This window comes from Boleophthalmus pectinirostris, unplaced genomic scaffold (assembly GCF_026225935.1).
Source record: "Boleophthalmus pectinirostris isolate CB_2022bp ecotype Guang Dong unplaced genomic scaffold, ASM2622593v1 HiC_scaffold_3, whole genome shotgun sequence".
In the NCBI taxonomy this organism is placed as follows: Eukaryota; Metazoa; Chordata; class Actinopteri; order Gobiiformes; family Gobiidae; genus Boleophthalmus; species Boleophthalmus pectinirostris.
Window position 1 is genome coordinate 42,790,718 of NW_026571299.1, and position 18,686 is coordinate 42,809,403.

The window sequence follows — 18,686 nt, forward strand, 5'->3', positions numbered from 1 at the left end:
ATAAATACAAGCTAAATAAGTATAATGCCATACTGTGGAAGATTCCAGGCAAACCAATAATCTCCACAGACACATGCATGTAGCAGAAGTTAATCAGAATCTTTATCCACTTATTTATGCAGGTTTGGTGTTGCCAGATGTAAATAAAATATTTAGTTTTAGGCTGGTTTAATCTTGATTCATTTTATGCACAAATGCTGGTATCAGGTCCAATTCCCCCCATATGTGCCAGATGACTAGAGGTTCTTTATTGGGTCAGGGTAAGGTCAGTGGCTGTTTTTGGAACAGGATATTTCATAATGTTTGTTTATACTCTTCCTCCATAAAAATAAATAAATAAATAATAAACACACACACATCAAAAACCCAGTCTCTTGCACAAACCATCACCCGACTCGGTCTGAGCTGTTTTGCACTCAGCCTGCGTTCACTACAAAGGCATGGCTCTATCAGTATGGTGGTCACATTACTAAAAGGCTGCATTTATTTATTTATTTATTTATTTAACTTGTGTTCATTCCCACTGCTGACAGCAGAGGATGCTGCAACGCCTTAATAAAGTGCTGGAAAGAAAGTTATCGTTTTACAAACAGACTTTTTATGTGAAATCCCAAATGCCAAGGTGCCCTTAAGCACATTAAAAGTCACAATAGTGCATAATAAGTCCACTTAAAAGCCTCTTCAATGGAACTGGTTGATATTTGGCAGATATTTGGAACTGAAATATTGTTTTGAAACTATAAAAGCTCAGTGGTTACATTTTTGTGCAGTGAATTGTAGTATTGGTGCAGTGACATCATGTTGGGGGGTTGTACATGTATCTCTTTAGCAGAATGTTCATCAGTTACCATGGAGACACAGTGCACATATTAGCAAATACTGCCAAAAAAAAAAAAAAATTTATGATAGTCTGAAAATTCTAGAAAATAGTTTCGTTTACACATTTTCAGTAAACTGTGATCAATACAAGTTTTCATGGTTCTATTTAGGTGATTTTCAACAAAAAAGGTGAGCATGACTAACGGAAACTGTTTCTAGCTATCTTGTTTCTGTAATTTTATGTGTGAGACTAACACATATCAGCTCACCTGTTGTAGTTCCACGTAAGTGAGATCTTTATGATCAAACTGAACTAAAATAAGGCTCTGATGAAAGAGCTTCTGACAACATAATGTATTCAGTTATCATCACACCCCCAAGAAGTTGCAAAGTACTTGTATGAAATTAAACAAAATACTCACCTAACATTCACCATTCTTTCCAAAAACTGCCCTAACTCAGCTGCTCTGTTGTTTCTTTGCAGAGCTGTAAAGAGTCAGGTCCACCCTGGGAATCTTTCCACAGTCGGGTGCTGGATGAGAACAAGGACCGGCTCTGACCTTGGGAAGTGAAGATGTCGTTGCCATGGGAACTGTTAATCCTGCTGTCACTCAGAGCGTGCCTAGCTGGTGAGAAGTGGAGTTGCCCTCATGACACACACCTCATATGCATAATATGTCTCAAAGGGAGAAGGACTCATGTTCGGTCCCATGTTAAGGTTATCACTTCATTTCAAAGAGAATCACTGCAGTCCCATGAGAGGTGCAGAAATATTCTGCTGGCTCTTTGGAATAGTACTCAGGTTATGTTAGTTATACATGAGGAATATTCCCAAAAAATTATGTTTCAGCTTTATTTTCTCAATTTCTTTTTTACCATTTTGCCACTATAAAAGCATCGTTCATGCCCAACAAAATATTGGAGATAATTCTCTGACATTGTCAAAAGATTTGAACAGTTTTGTCCCTTTATTGCATGTCACCATTGTAAAAGAGATTCTTAGCACATTTTATCACTTTATTTTAGTATGCAATTACCATGCTTTACACTCAACTGCCGCCACGGAGGTAAAATTCTGCAAGCTTATAAAAATTCACACCAACCATTTTCTCTATCACACTAATCTACTCTATTCTTGGCTCTCAAGAACATAGTGCAGCCTTATACATACATACAGAACAGCCTTATACATACATGCATTTAGAGTAGAGTAACAGTTAAATGATGGATGGATGGAAATATAACATGTGCATGTGACTGTACAGAGTCACTGTTCTTTCTATATAATGTATTTTACATAAAATTACAGTATTCTTGAAGCATTCTACAGTACCTCTGGCCTTCTTAGTATTTGAAAAACTCTGTTCAAAAATTCTTCTTCTAGTAGAGCAAATAAAAAAATAATAATAATATATTAATTTAAAATTTTCTCAAAATTGAACAAAGTAAAAATAAATAAATGCATAGATAGCTATATCATCTTAAGTATCCAGTTCAGACAGCTGTAAATTGCATTATTGTGTAGGATGTATGGAATCCCAGCCATCCTTGTTTGTGTAGAACAAGCCTATAAAACAGCATCTGACTCCATACATTATCTTCATGCCCAAAGACCTTCTACTGTACTTTTGTGTTGAGAATACACAAAGGGTATGCACAATGTCTGTACTACATACCTAGCATACAGTTAACGTTCTAATTGCACATTTGTATGCATTCCCATGAAACCCAATTTTAGTGTATCTGTGTGTGCGTGTGTTGAAGTGCGGGCGGTCCTACTGTTCTGTTTCCATCGGCCTCATTCTCGCCCACAAACCAGCGCTCAGTCAGTTCCCAGGTGCAATAGCCCGCCTATTAAAGGTTCATTAATTTGTTTAATTTAAAGGACACAGCTAGTCGAGTAAAAATGAAGCAACTCCCCGGGAGGCTGGGGGAAAACAAGGCCCTTACCTGAGGCACACACTCCCACTCTCATTAGGAGGGCGATGATGATGGTGATGTGGGAGGGAGCTCTCTTCGTCCTAGCCAAGGTTATATGCAAAAACAACACATTTGCGAGGTGGAAGTAACTGATTATAGACTACTCAAAAAACAATGTATTTTTTATAGTTTTGAGTAAAATTGAAGACATGTCATCAGTTCTATGTCATCCATAGTTAACAAAGACATATTGTGCTTTTGTCCGCTATATAGTTGTAATTTATGACACCTAAGGATCATTACATTCAATTATGGACATTTTAAATAACAGTATTGATCCAAATTGATGTAATAACAGAAACTGACATTGCTGTAAACATCACCAAGTACCACTCTTTTAACCAGCAGCAGATTTTATTTTATTTTTTCTGCCAAAATGGTTACACAGGAAAACATGGCTCTCTATTCAATACCAGCAATAATACTACCGCAAACTTCAGTGAGGGAAGAAGACACAAAGCGCTGCTGTTGTGAATGTGTGATTGTACATCTACAGGGGGAGTGCTTGAATTTCACGGGACTAATTAGTGCAACACCGGTTAATTACTCTTGTGTATTGATAGTTTGGCTGGAGCAAACTAAAACAGCAAGCTCCACTGAGCCGAACACAGGCGCGAGCTGCATATAGACAACTGCATTAGAGGCGGCACAATAATTAGATTCAGGCAAAGCAAGGCACCACCTGCCCTGTAATTACATTATTAATTATTTCATTTCACAGCACAGACAGGTGTAAAACTTTTCATGACTTTAAAAACATAAAAAGCTAAACTGAAAAAAAAAATAAAAAATGCTATAATTACTGTAAGGTTGTATTTATGAACGCACTAAAATACTTTACGCAATAGGTTTATAAATATCATTCATACTTTGATAAAATGGTAAAGGTGCGCTATGGTCCACCACTGGCTTTTTCCATATTATTATCTATTCCCATAGAGATGAGCAGGTCATGCAATCAGGCCATATTACAGCTCATGTCTATGGAGAGGCAATCCCCATTTACAGTAAAAATAAATCTCTAAATTTATACTGAAGATTTGCCAAGGTTTATGAATTAGTCTTACACAATAACAGTGACACTGAAAATACAAATTTTTGCCTAAATATATAATAAAAAAAAAAGAAAGAAATTTGAACTTTTTACAATAGCAATTAATTTTGTATACATGCATCACGAATTTCGGACTTCCGGTCATCGCTCAATGCATACTGGGAAGGGAAATAGTTTGAACGGAGGTTGGCTGTCACACAGATCTGATTCCCTTTTGCAGTTATGGAGTTCGCAAACTCCCGAAGTCCGTCTCTCGAGTTGTTTTCCACTGTTAGGATCCAACAACCACACAATTACAATCAGTGTTGGGAAGGTTACTTTTAAAATGTATTCCCCTACAGATTACAGATTACATATACCAAAATGTAGTTTGTAACGTAATCCATTAAATTACTTAAAGTGAGTAATGTAATCTGAATACTTTGGATTACTTGATTTGCTGTAGAGAAGCAAAGACGAGGAAATCTTCACATAAGATGTTTTGTCTGCTAAAATAAATAAAAAATAATAAAAAGTCCAGACTTTACTTAATCAAATTAAAAATAGTATTGATAGAAGAGGAAGAGACACGGTCCACACAGCATGGTTTAGTCCTGTTAAATCCTGTTTGAGACATAGTTTAGTCATGGTTTAGTCCTGCTTTAGACATGGTTTAGTCTTGGTTTAGTCTTGGTTTAGTCCTGGTTTTAGACCTGGTTTAGACCTGGTTTAGTCCTAGTTTAGACCTGGTTTAGACCTGGTTTTAGACCTGATTTAGTGTCCGGCAATCAGTGGAATTACCAAAAAAATAAATAAATAAATAAAATAAAAAAAGGGATATAACCCAAAATGTGAAATTTCAACAAAGTAACTGTAATCCAATTACCACTCACTGAAACAGTAACTGTAACCGAATGCAGTTCCTCATAATTTGTACTCTGATTACGTAACTCCAGTACATGTAATCTGTTACTCCCCAACACTGTTTACGATGTCCGAATCCCAAAACTAAAATATGACAATATCAGAACCAGAAACAAAAGCGATATGGTTCAAAAGACTTGAAAAGATCGACTTTGTCAATAGACACATCCCACTGGGAAATCAAACATGGAGGTATGATGCTCACTTTTTTGGAAAATCTTTCCCAGTATGCATTGTGCAATGACCAGAAGTTTGAAATTCGTGATACATGTATTCAGTGTGAGTAAGTGAAATTCACAGTTTTTGAATGTCTGATTTCACTGTTTGATTTGTGTTGGTCTCCAAGTCATCTTAAGTCATTTTTTTCTGTTATACACTTTCTCTACATGTCATGGTAAATGGTCACATTTTTCTACAGCGCTTTTCCACCTTCACTCAAAGCACTTGACAACAAGGAACCACTCACCCATTCACACACACATTCACACACACATTCACATTCACACACACATTCACATTCACACACACATTCACACACACATTCACACACCAGTGTACGCAGACACTGTGGGCAAGGTGGGTTAAGTGGGTTAAGTGTCCAAGGACACATCTGTGGGAGCTGGAATCACACCAGCCAACCTGTGGGTCAGTGGATCTGACCGCTCAACTTGTGATGTTTACATCGAGAGCTGGAATCGAACCACCAACCTTCAAATCAGTGTAGTAAAAAAAAAAAAATAAATCAACCATTTAATTAATTCTTTTGTTTTGTTTTTTCTCGAAAGCCTTAAAAAAAATGACTAATGTTATCACACTAATGTTTTGCAAAGTATCTTTGACCAATGGAAGACCTGTAATTGAATAAAACATTTATAAAAGTTTTATAAATTTAATGCCAAATTGTGGACCCTCCATGAGAAAAGTTGCTTAGTACCTGTAATAGTAACTTAGGTGCAATAAAGTTGAAGGTATATACATTAGAAACCAGTTGTGTTGGGTATGGTAGACAAGACTTCATATGTCCATAATAATGACCCATCCAAATGTTGTTTACACTTTTTATGCATACATTTCAACTGTAAATACATCAAATTAATACTCAGGTTCAAACTTGTGCTTTGTGTTGAGAATGCCTGTTAAGCTACTACATCCTGTGGGGGTTATCTCTGGTTAATTGCTCCCTCGTCATTGGGCATTATCTGCATTGTGACACAAACACAAGAGGCCTTATTAAACGTACAATCCACTCAAAGAGCCATGTTGGCAGCTAATTATATGCTTGTTGGCTTTGTGTACTGTTTCCTGACTGCTGAGTGATTTATTTTTTGCATTAATTCAGTGTCACTTGTTCGACGCCATTGTAACAGCTAATGTGCTTTGTCGACAGAAGACACACGCCACGGTCCCGTCTTCACCCAGGAGCCCAGTGACAGCGTGTTCCCACTGAGCTCCGATGATAAGCAGGTGTTTATTAATTGCAAAGCGAAAGGAAACCCACCTCCGCAATATAGGTGAGTGAAAGTGTGGCTATAAAGGAGATGTAAAAGTGCACTGCAAAACTTTTCTAGTCTGCTATTTGCTTTTCTCCATGGAGATGTTCTTGCTTTGCCTGCAGTGTTACACAGTATAGCACTAAGGTTACTTTTAAAATGTATTCCCCTACAGATTACAGATTACATATACCTAAATGTAGTTTGTAACATAATCCATTAAATTACTTAAAGTGAGTAACGTAATCTGAATACTTTGGATTACTTGATTTGCTGTAGAGAAGCAAAGACGAGGATATTGTAACATAAGAAGTTTTGTCTGATAAAAGAAAATAAAAAGTCCAGACTTTACTTAACCGTATTAAAAATATTATTGATAGAAGAGGAGGAGACACATCCACACAACATGGTTTACTCCTGTTAAATCCTGTTTTAGTCCTGTTTTAGTCCTGGTTTAGTCCTGGTTTAGTCCTGGTTTAGTCCTGGTTTAGACCTGGTTTAGTCCTGGTTTAGTCCTGGTTTAGACCTGGTTTAGTCCTGGTTTAGACCTGGTTTAGACCTGGTTTAGACTCGGTTTAGTCCTGGTTTAGTCCTGGTTTAGACCTGGTTTAGACCTGGTTTAGACCTGGTTTAGACTGGGTTTAGTCCTGGTTTAGTCCTGTTTAGACCTGGTTTAGTCCTGGTTTAGACCTGGTTTAGTCCTGGTTTAGTCCTGGTTTAGACCTGGTTTAGACCTGGTTTAGACCTGTTTAGTTTAGTCCTGGTTTAGTCCTGGTTAGTCCTGGTTTAGTCCTGGTTTAGACCTGGTTTAGTCCTGGTTTAGTCCTGGTTTTCCTGGTTTATTGGTTTAGTCCTGGTTTAGTCCTGGTTTAGCCCAAAATGTGAAAACCATTGTAATGTGTAATCCATTTATTTCAACAAAGTAACTGTAATCTAATTACCACTCACTGAAACAGTAACTGCAACTGAATACAGTTACTCATAATTTGTACTAACTCCAGTACATGTAATCTGTTACTCCCCAACACTGAAAACAATATCATACAAACTTACATGTGTACTGTTACTGGGGTCACCTCTTCACAGATCTGACCTGTAACTTGGTCTGTTTTGGTCTCTATGACAACAGAAAGGGTTAAAACTGTACTGTGAATTATTCCAGATGAAACAATAACATCTCTATGGAGTAAAGTATCTGACAGATCCTCCAACAGTAAAGTTACACAGTGCACCTTTAAACAACTCATTGTGTTCCACGAGTCATTTTTATATCAGTTCGCTTTTGCAGATTTTGAAATAGGAGGCTAATGTTACCATCACTGAGTACTTCAGGGAACAATAGTGCAGGGCTAAAGTGGCTCTTCAGCAAAAATAGTTGTGCAAGTTATGAATTCGTCTTTGGATGTGTGTGCGCAGGTGGAAAGTTGATGGGAGAGAAATAAAGCCGGAGTTGGAGAGCCACTACAGCTTCGTGGAGGGGAATCTTCTGATCAATAACCCCCACGTCATCAATCATGGAGGAGTGTATCAGTGCATCGCTACCAACACGTTCGGCACTGTGGTCAGCAGAGAGGCCAAAGTCCAGTTTGCTTGTGAGTTTATTTTAATGTCATATGTCAAAAGTGTAAGGTTGACAACACTGAAGTGACAAAGCCAAAGGGTGCAAAAAAGACCAGACACAGACAGAGACCTAAAGGTTAGACTCTCTGGCAAACCTACTTAACCACCTGTGTAACAGTTTGCATGTGAGTGTTTTTTCAAAGACGTTTTTTTTGTAACATTTCTACTGGACAGTCTGCCACCTGCTTGTCTCCATGGAAATGTTAAGACTTTACTTAGGATGTTGCACAGTATGACAAATGAATCTGCCTTGGATTTATTTGATTGCAGGTATTATTGCTCAAAAATACAAAATTAGAATAATAATAATAATAATTACTATAGTGACTTATCATCTAATGTATGAAAACTGGAACAATATATTTTGGGGCTCAGTATGTATTGTGTGTCCATTTACTCAGTGTTGGGAAGGTGACTTTTCAAATGTAATCCCCTACAGATTACAGATTACATACCCCAGAATGTAGTTTGTAACGAAATCCATTAAATTACTTAAAATGAGTAACGTAATCTGATTACTTTGGATTACTTGATTTGCTGTAGAGAAGCAAAGACTAAGATATCGCAACATAAGATGGTTTGTTTGCTAAAAGAAAATTAAAAGCCCAGACTTTTTCTGAACCATATTAAAAATATTATTGATAGAAGACGAGGAGACACGTCCACACAACATGGTTTAGTCCTGTTAAATCCTGTTTTAGTCCTGATTTAGTTCTGTTTAGTTCTGGTTTTAGATCTGTTTTAGACCTGGCTTAGACCTGGTTTAGATCTAGTTTAGATTTAGTTTAGACCTGGTTTTAGTCCTGGTTTAGTCCTGGTTTAGACTCAGTTTAGACCTGGTTTAGATCTAGTTTAGATCTAGTTTAGTCCTGGTTTTAGTCTTAGTTTAGACCTGGTTTAGACCTGGTTTAGATGTAGTTTAGACCTGGGTTTAGTCCTGGTTTAGTCCCCGGGGGGGGGATGTGAAATGTGAAAACAGGAAAATATTGCCTTGTAATCCATTTATTTCAACAAAGTAACTGTAATCCAATTACCACTCACTGAAACAGTAAGTAACTGTAACTGAATACAGTTACCCATAATTTGTACTCTGATTACATAACTCCAGTACATGTACTCTGTTACTCCCCAACACTGCATTTACTTTGTACTACGAGGGATGTTTGTTGCTATTTTTAAGTAATAAGGTAGGATTTGATCTGTAAAGAGTAGAATAAATAGCTTATATAGTTAATTATTGATGCATTCTGCTATTTATTTAATGCAGTTCGTGCCTTTTAATGGTACTGCCTAAAAGCTGGTTTACTCTGATTATCTTGCTTTGTATGTGACATGCATCGTGCTTCAAAATGTGTTATTGTGGCAGGCCTAAGACTGTAACATTTCAGACAAAGCAATAGTGACTGAATTGACAAAGCTAAAGAATGGGAAATAGACAAAACCATAGACTAAACATAGTCTATGGACATAAAAAAAAAAAAAAAAAATAGACTGGAACAGTTAAATTTGGTGAAATGTCTTCCCTTTGAGGACACACTCACAAAGTAGAAATTGAACTGGCAACTCTCTAGCACCTGTTTAACCTCCTGTGCCATTTTTGCAATCATATTATTTAGTGACCAGAAATAACAGATAATTACTGATCACAATCACATGAAGAGTTATTTAGGAGCCAAATTTCTAAAATGTGTTGTTGATTGAGTGAACTTATGAACTCATAAACTCACTGCCCACCTCCAACAAAAACTTTACAATAAAAATATTGATGTGCATTTGGACTTCCACAGCCTAAACCCTGGCAATGGTGGCTACTATTATATGCACCTGAATTTGCAGTTCCGATCTTTACACTCTGTGTATTTCCTGTCTCTTGTGGTATTTGTAAGCCCTGGCATTGATATGTCTTGATATGTCTCCCCATAGTTTTTTTCTCTCATGTGGTAAAGCGGCATTTAATTAAAGGTGAAAGTAATATCTCCAGCTCCATTAGCGAGGAGCTTTGTTGTGTGCCCTCTGGCCCAGCTCTGCTCTTTATCTGCTGCATCTCACACTGCGATATTAACAGGGGGCTCTGGGCCGGTCTCGGTCTGAACACAGGAAATATTCTGTTCACTCAAGTGCCCTTCTCTACGTTTCACGTTCCAATCCACTTTCCCCAACCTATAAGCATTGAACCTGTGTCTTCATGTTATATTCTACAGTTTTGCAGAACTTCAGCCAGAAGATGAGGAACACAGTGTCAGTGAGGGAGGGTCAGGCTGTGGTGCTGCTCTGTGGACCCCCGCCACATTATGGAGGTAAGACTTTGTTATTCTGTAGGAGTAAGCTGCAACTAAAACTCTTCCTCTTCACTATATCAAGTAGAGTGTTGTGTAACCACAGCATGGGTGAAACTGCCCTATGTTTAAACTGTCAAAAATAGTTTTATACCGTTATCAAGAGAACTTTCTTGCTGGGAGACCTTTTTAATTCTGCTAAATTGTGCACATCAAGTAGATGGGGTATTAGAAGCACAGTCTTCATGGCATAATAATAATGCTTGATGGGACAATGATATGGGCCAAAATCCCTTCTTTTTAGGGGCCCCATTGTGTTTTAAAATGTTTAGAGAAATCTATAATTAAACCCACAGAAGAAAGCAGATGAAATATATGGCATACAGACCCTGGTTGTCTTAAAGGTGCTCAATGTCATTTCTGTGTCAGAGGGTCTGCTACCTACTTGTCTTGATGGAAATACTATTGTATTTCCTGGAATGTCCCATAGTATAGCATTAAATCTCCATGGAAACAAGCAAGTGATGCCAAAAGAACATGTTCCGGGTCAAATCTTTGGTGAGGCAACCACTCTCACTGTAAAAATGCATATTTGTTATACTGTTTTTGAGCTATAAAACACTTGTAAATTAAATAAAATTAAATTAAAGCTAGATAGGTTTAATGCTGTACAGGCAGAGTAATAACAGCTCCATAAAGATTAACAGGCACCTTAAATAACTAATAAATGTCTTACAATTGACTGCTTGTTTTCTGAGTCAGTTCTCCATAGACATGTGTTTTGGATTAGTTGTAAAGGTAACGCATGTTCAGTGTAATGTAGATGTAATCCTCATAATCCTAATTGGAACAGGCTCACAATCAATTTGTCCTGGGATTATCAGTATTCCCACATCTGTACAACTCCTTAAACTAATTTCACAGTGTCTTTTTTACTTTACCTGGTTGTCAAAAGTATAAAAAAATCAGACACTAATGAATACTAAAACAAATATTGAAACTAGAAACAAATTTTAGCAGATATCAGTACTAAAAATATCAAATTCAGTATCAGAGCAAGTATAAAATCACATACACAAGTATAAGGACTAGGGCCTGTCCAATATATCAGTTGGTCGATATTATCGGCCGATATAGGCGCCTGGAAACATATCGGCCGATATTGCCAAAAATCTTGTGATATTTTCCCGTGGGCATGTTATACCTTGTTTTAAAGCTCAAACTTTCACTTTATGTTCATTTAATCCAATTTACACACAGATAAATGTCCAAATATGTGGCTCTGCGTCAGTATTTATCATTTGTCTGTGTGTGTGTCGTACTGTCCCTGAACACACCCCCAGAGTCACGTCACTCGTGTGTTTGTTTACACCCACAGACACAGATCCAAACACTGAGATTATATTCTTTTTATGGACAATCTGTTTGAGTCAGAATTAAAAGGACATTTATTAGTGCAGACTTGTGATGTGAGAGGAGCCTGTGTGAGCACTGAGTGTTGGAAATATGTCGACTTTGAAGCTAGTTTTGGTTCTTTCTCATTGGTTAGCGATTAGCTGCTGTAGCTCCCACACATAAACAGACTGTTTTCTATTGGTCTATTGTAAAGTAACTATATTGGCCGTATATTTGTTACTGGACCTGCATTGATATGTAAATTAGCTGTGAATACAGGTGTGAATGATCCACATTTATGCATATAATTAATTACCGGGGACATGGAATGTCACCTCGCTGGGGGGGAAGGAGCCTGAGCTTGTGCAGGAGGTTGAGCGTTACCGACTAGATATAGTCGGCCTCACCTCCACGCACAGTTTGGGCTCTGGAACCCAACTCCTTGAGAGGGGCTGGACTCTCCATTTCTCTTGCGTTGGCTGCGGGGAGCGGCGGCGGGCTGGTGTGGGCTCATTGCCCCACAGCTCAGCCGCTGTGTGTTGGATTTTACCCCTGTGAACGAGAGGGTCGCGTCCCTGCGCCTTAGGGTCGGGGACAGGTCTCTCACTGTGGTGTCGGCCTACGGGCCAAACAGCAGTGCAGAGTACCCGGCCTTCTTGGAGTCCCTGGGAGTCCCTGTTCTACTGGGGGACTTCAACGCCCACGTGGGTAACGACGGTGACACTTGGAGAGGGGTGATTGGGAGGAACAGCCTCCCCGATCTGAACCCGAGCGGTGTTTTTTGTTATTGGACTTCTGTGCTAGTCACAGTTTGTCCATAACCAAACACCATGTTTGAGCACAAGGGTGTCCATAAGTGCACGTGGCACCAGGACACCCTAGGCCGGAGGTCGATGACGACTTTGTAGTCGTGTCATCTGACCTCTGGCCGTGTGTCTTGGACACTCGGGTGAAGAGAGGGGCTGAGCTGTCAACTGATCACCACCTGGTCGTGAGTTGGTTTCGCTGGTGGAGGAGGAAGCTGGAAAGACCTGGCAGGCCCAAGCGTGTAGTGAGGGTCTGTTGGGAACGTCTGGCAGAGCCCTCTGTCAGAGGGACTTTCAACTCGCACCTCGAGAAGGACTTCTCCCGGATTCCGGGGGAGGCTGGGGACATGGAGTCTGAGTGGGCTTCGTTCTCGGCCTCTATTGTCAATGCGGCCACTCGTAGCCGTGGACGTAAGGTCTGTGGTGCCTGTCGCGGCGGCAATCCCCGAACCCGGTGGTGGACACCGGAAGTAAGGGATGCTGTCAAGCTGAAGAAGGAGTCCTATCGGTCTTGTTGGCTCGTGGGACTCCTGAGGCAGCTGATGGGTACTGGTGGGCCAAGCATGCTGCAGCCCGTGTGGTTGCAGAGGCAAAAACTCGGAGCTGGGAGGAGTTCGGGGAGGCCGTGGAGGAGGACTATCAGACGGCCTCAGAGAGATTCTGGCAAATTGTCCGGCACCTCAGGAGGGGGAAGCAGTTCTTCACCAACACTGTTTACAGTGCGGGGGGAGAGCTGTTGACCTCGACTGGGGACGTTGTCCGGCGGTGGAAGGAATACTTTGAGGATCTCCTCAATCCCACCGTCACGTCTTCCGAGGAGGAGGCCGAGGCTGGGGACTCGGAGGCGGACTCGTCCATCACCCTGGCTGAAGTCACTGAGGTGGTTGGCAAGCTCCTTGGTGGCAAGGCTCCGGGGGTGGACGAGATCCGTCCTGAGTACCTTAAGTCTCTGGATGTTGTGGGGCTGTCTTGGCTGACACGCCTCTTCAACATCGCGTGGCGGTCGGGGACAGTACCTCTGGACTGGCAAACCGGGGTGGTGGTCCCTCTGTATAAGAAGGGGGACCGGAGGGTGTGTTCCAACTTACAGGGGGATCACACTTCCTCAGCCTTCCCGGTAAGGTCTATGCCAGGGTACTGAAGAGGAGAAATTCCGGCCGATAGTCGAACCTCGGATTCCATTAGGAGCAATGTGGTTTTTCGTCCTGACCGTGGAACACTGGACCAGCTCTACACTCTCCATCGGGTGCTCGAGGGTTCATGGGAGTTTGCCCATCCAGTCCACATGTGTTTTGTGGATCTGGAGAAGGCATTCGAACCGTGTCCCTCGTGGTGTCCTGTGGGGGGCGCTCTGGGAGTATGGGGTTCGTGGCCGGGGACCTTTGCTAAGGGCTGTTCCGGTCCCTGTATGACCGGAGCAGGAGCTGTGTTCGCATTGCTGGCAGTAAGTCAGACCTGTTCCCGGTGCATGTTGGACTCCGCCAGGGCTGCCCTTTGTCACCAGTTCTGTTCATTATATTTATGGACAGAATTTTCTAGGCGCAGTCAGGGGCCGGAGGGGGTCCGGTTTGGGGACCACAGGATCTCATCTCTGTTGTTCGCAGATGATGTTGTCTTGTTGGCTCCATCAAACCAGGACCTACAATGTGCACTGGGGCGGTTTGCAGCCGAGTGTGAAGCGGCTAGGGATGAAGATCAGCTCTTCCAAGTCCGAGGCCATGGGTTTTCGACCAGAAAAAGGTGGCTTGCCCTCTCCGGGTGGGTGGGGAGTCTTTGCCTCAAATGGAGGAGTTCAAGTATCTCGGGGTCTTGTTCACGAGTGAGGGAAGGACGGAACGTGAGATTGACAGGCGGATCGGTGCAGCGTCTGCAGTGATGCGGTCGCTGTATCGGACCGTTGTGGTGAAGAGGAGCTGAGCCGAAAGGCAAAGCTCTTGATTTACCGGTCAGTCTTCGTTCCTACTCTCACCTATGGTCATGAGCTCTGGGTAGTGACCGAAAGGACGAGATCGTGGATACAAGCGCTTGAAATGAGTTTCCTCCGCAGGGTGGCTGGGTGCTCCCTTAGAGATAGGGTGAGGAGCTCAGTCACACGGGAGGAGCTCGGAGTAGAACTGCTGCTCCTCCACGTCGAAGAGGAGCCAGTTGAGGTGGCTTGGGCATCTGTTCCGGATGCCTCCTGGACACCTCCCAAGGGAGGTGTCCAGGAGGACACGCTGGAGAGACTATGTCTTTCGGCTGGCCTGGGAAAGCCGGAGGAGCTGGAGGATGTGTCTGGGGTGAAGGAAGTCTGGGAGTCCCTGCTTAGACTTTTGCCCCCGCGTCCCGGCCCCGGATAAGCGGAAGAAAATAGATGGATGGATTAATTACCGTGGCGCGCACGTTTTTACAGCTAAAGGCTAATAGAGGTAGTTTACTTTCTTTAGTGTGTGTAGTGATGGGTCGGTCGCGAACGAAACGGCTCTTAGAGTCGGCTCTTTGAAGCAAACGACAGGAGCCTGATCCTTATTGGGAGCCGTGTTTTCTCTTTCTCTCACTTTTTTTTTCTTCACGTCACGTGCAGACTCGTGGGAGTTCGACAGCGGCAGCGACTGAAAACAAAACTTTCAGAAACCTGCGTGTGCATAGGAGAGAAAAAAAACATGCATATTTGGCTGTAGTTCAGCATAAAATAAATAAACCAGCACTAATCTTGGTCACGAGAGAGGGAGAGAGAGAGAGATAGAGACTGAGTCCCGACACTCAGTCCTGGTTCAGTTCTGGTTTAGTCCTGTTTTACACATGGTTTAGATCTGTTTTAGTTCTGGTCTAGTCCTTTTTGAGTCCTGATCTAGACCTGGTTCAGTTCTAGTTTAGTCCTGCTTGCAACAAAATAACCTAAAGAGCCAGTTCAGGTTCTCTAAAAAGAACTGGAATACCCATCACTAGTAGCTAGAATGTGATGCAAAAATGCCATTAGGCCGACCTACTGTCTGTAAATATGACGTAAAGAGTCAGAATAACAATAAATGTTGCCTAAATAAACCCAATTTAAAATCCACTAGAGCCAAACCTTTTTTTTAAACAATTCAAGATAACAGTGAATTTTTACATCATTAATATATCAGCGATTATATTGGCTATCGGCAGCTCCAACTCATTTTATCAGTATCATATCGGCCGCAACTAAATCCATATCGGTTGGGCTTTAGTAAGGACCACTATTTAACCTACCTGGATGACTGACATTATCAAGGTATCAGAAATTTTAGTATCGTGGCAACAGCACTTGACTATGCGTCCAAACTTCAGTCTTAACTCTTATCTTTTACCCATAACTTGCTTGACCGTCCCTTCTCCAGTTTCACAGCCACACTTCATAACCTTATAGAGTTCTCTTTCCCCACCCATCTGGTCCCCATGCGTTGTTCCTCTCCTCTTCCCTGGGTACGTGCAGGTTATCGGCGGCTAATAAAGTGTTTTGGTGGATAGAGGGGAGGCTTTATCCAGTGGCACAGCTGTGAGCCGGCCTCGTGCTTGTCTGTGTGCTGCTGATTATGAGCTCTCAAAGTGGCCCAGACTGCCGTGGCCGCTCCATGCCCACCAGCGCAATTTCACGCCAGCCTTCGTTCGGAGCCCAATCCTGCACACACATGGGATTCCGCACTTTAGCAATTTGCCCTCCAGTCTTCCCGCCTTCTCTCTTTTAAATCCGCTTTATTTCTCCTCCTGAGTTCAGTGTAGTCTCACATAGAGATTGTACAGTAGAAATGTTTTTGTATTTTGTGTCTCGAGTCTCTTTCTCTATAGTTATTTAATCTACATACCAGTCAGAAGTTTGGACACACCCTGCCACTCAAACTTTTTTTTTTCTTACAATTTTTTTACATTTTATAAACATATGAAACATGTTTTAAAGTAATTATCAGTGTTTATGTTTTGTTGTATTGTATATTGTCAGGATAACATAAGATTACTCTTCTTTCTGCTCTTTCATTCATTTCTTGTATTTTTAACGTTATGACGCTGTTTATGTTTGTTTTTTTTGTTTTTTTTTTACTTTATGCGTGAAATAAATAAACAAATACATCAGCAGTGTTGGGGAGTAACAGATTACATGTACCGGAGTTACGTAATCAGAGTACAAATTATGAGTAACTGTATTCAGTTACAGTTACTGTTTCAGTGAGTGGTAATTGGATTACAGTTACTTTGTTGAAATAAATGGAAACAAAACCAAGTCTAAACCAGGACTAAACCAGGACTAAAACCAGGTCTAAACCAGGTCTAAACCAGGTCTAAAACAGGTCTAAAACAGGTCTATAACAGGACTAAACCAGGACTAAACAGGACTAAAAAGGACTAAAACCAGGACTAAAAGGACTAAAACAGGACTAAAACAGGACTAAACCATGCTTTGCGGACATGTCTCCTCCTCTTCTATCAATAATATTTTTTATACAGTTAAGTTAAGTCAGGACTTTTTATTGTCTTTTAGCAGACAAAACATATTATATTACGATATCCGAGTCTTTGCTTCTCTACAGCAAATCAAGTAATCCAAAGTATTCAGATTACATTACTCACTTTAAATAATTTAATGGATTATGTTACAAACTACATTTTGGGGTATGTAATCTGTAATCTGTAGGGGAATACATTTTAAAAGTAACCATCCCAACACTGTACATCAGATATATGAAGCAAGTTATTTGGAATTATTTTGATAAAGCAAAGGGTGGCAAATTTGTACTTACTTCATATATTTGATGTCTTTTGTATGTATGTCAAGTGTAGTAAGTTGTAAACCTACAGGGAAAAAAAAAAGATGGATGAGAGTCCAAAACTTTGACTGGCAGTGGATATTTCACCAGTGTTTAACTTGGTAAAATGGGATCCACTTTGATAAACCAGAATACAGTAAAAGTGAGTGTTAATTGTTTGTGTTTCATTAAGAATAGGATAATAACGTGTGAAAAATGAAAAAATCCCACCCCAACAGTAAAGTACCACGATGCATACCTTATTGAACTTGACACTTCGTACGGTACATTTTTTTAGCTGAACTCTGCCGATAATAATCCTTTGTTAATAAACTTAGAAATACTGGCATTTAACTCGTGTGTTATAGGAAGTCAATGTGTTGGGCATGAATTAGCACATACTATATAAGAAGCAGTCTGTAGGCTCATTTGAGGAGAGATATTTTCTGCTGTGTTCGGTTGCTCTGAGACCGAGGTGTCAGATAGTTCCTAATCATGACAGTTCTGCAGTCTTATGCAGTATTCTCTCTCTAGTCATTTTAATTTGCAGTGCTCCCTCCAGGAAATGAGTTGGACAGTGTCAAGTGTGACCAGTCAAAAGGCACACGACTGCTTTATAGTAATCTAGACTCAAATTGCTCCTAGCCTCACCCATGATTTGCCCATCCACTGTTTCTTTTAGGCATTGAGGACTTTTCATTTTGTCTTCTTTTTATAGAGAAACGTTGTGTTTTCTTCAAATAAGACTTATTGCACACACTTGTTGTTAGCGCTCTTTCTTATACATGTGTAATGGTTCCTTGGCAATTTTCAGAAATCACAGTGACTCTTGTTAAACTTATAAAACGTGTGAAAACCAAGCAGAACATTATGTTATGTTTTCAGCTATCCTGTTTTTCTCCTTTTTTCATTTTATTTGTGAAAATGGTCAGGATAAAAACAAATGCTTTATGTATGGCTTATGTGTTACTTTGTATAACTCTTTGATGTAGATTAAAGAGCAGTAATTCTGACTACTGCACACCAAATTATGGGCCTCACACATGAATGTTTTGCTAAAACAATGTAAATGTTTCTTGAGAAAGTTTTAACTTCTTTAGAATGATTCATGTGTTTCTTATTTGAAATTCCGCAAAGATCTCTCTGTGTAGCCTGTTTTTGATGTAATTTTTTTTATATATATATATATATATATATATATATATCTATTTGGTAATATTTAGTTTAAAGAACTATTATGCAAAACTGACTCTTATGAGCTTTAAGCCATAATGCTGTTACCTCATCAAGAACATACCTGGAGTTGTGTTTTGTTTCATTCACGCATGTTTGAGTAACACTGCATTAACACGCTTAAAATGCTCTTTTCCACAGGTGATGCCATGAAGCGGTAATTTTCATGTTGAAAGCTTCCTTTTACCTTTAGTTTAGTAGAGATTGGCAATTCCAGGGCTGAAATGATCCAAATTATTCTAGTGAAGATGTATGGAGTTTAAAAACACAGTGGAGCTCTTCCTGCATTGCCACATGACATCACAAGGTGGAACAGAGTGTTTTTCGTTTGAGAGAAGAACTATACTATATGAATGTAGAACCCCCAG

General features: G+C 40.4%; 1 protein-coding gene across 1 annotated transcript in view; it reads left to right on the top strand.

Moving 5' to 3' along the window:
- Positions 1-232: 232 nt before the first annotated feature.
- Positions 233-18,686, top strand: part of LOC110170229 (contactin-4) — a 42,600-nt gene continuing 24,146 nt past the window's right edge. Inside the window, exons 1-5 of the mRNA XM_055160358.1 lie at positions 233-260; positions 1,389-1,448; positions 6,144-6,267; positions 7,663-7,838; positions 10,068-10,163. Coding sequence (XP_055016333.1) covers positions 233-260; positions 1,389-1,448; positions 6,144-6,267; positions 7,663-7,838; positions 10,068-10,163 — 484 coding nt within the window. The remainder of the gene's footprint in view (positions 261-1,388; positions 1,449-6,143; positions 6,268-7,662; positions 7,839-10,067; positions 10,164-18,686) is intronic.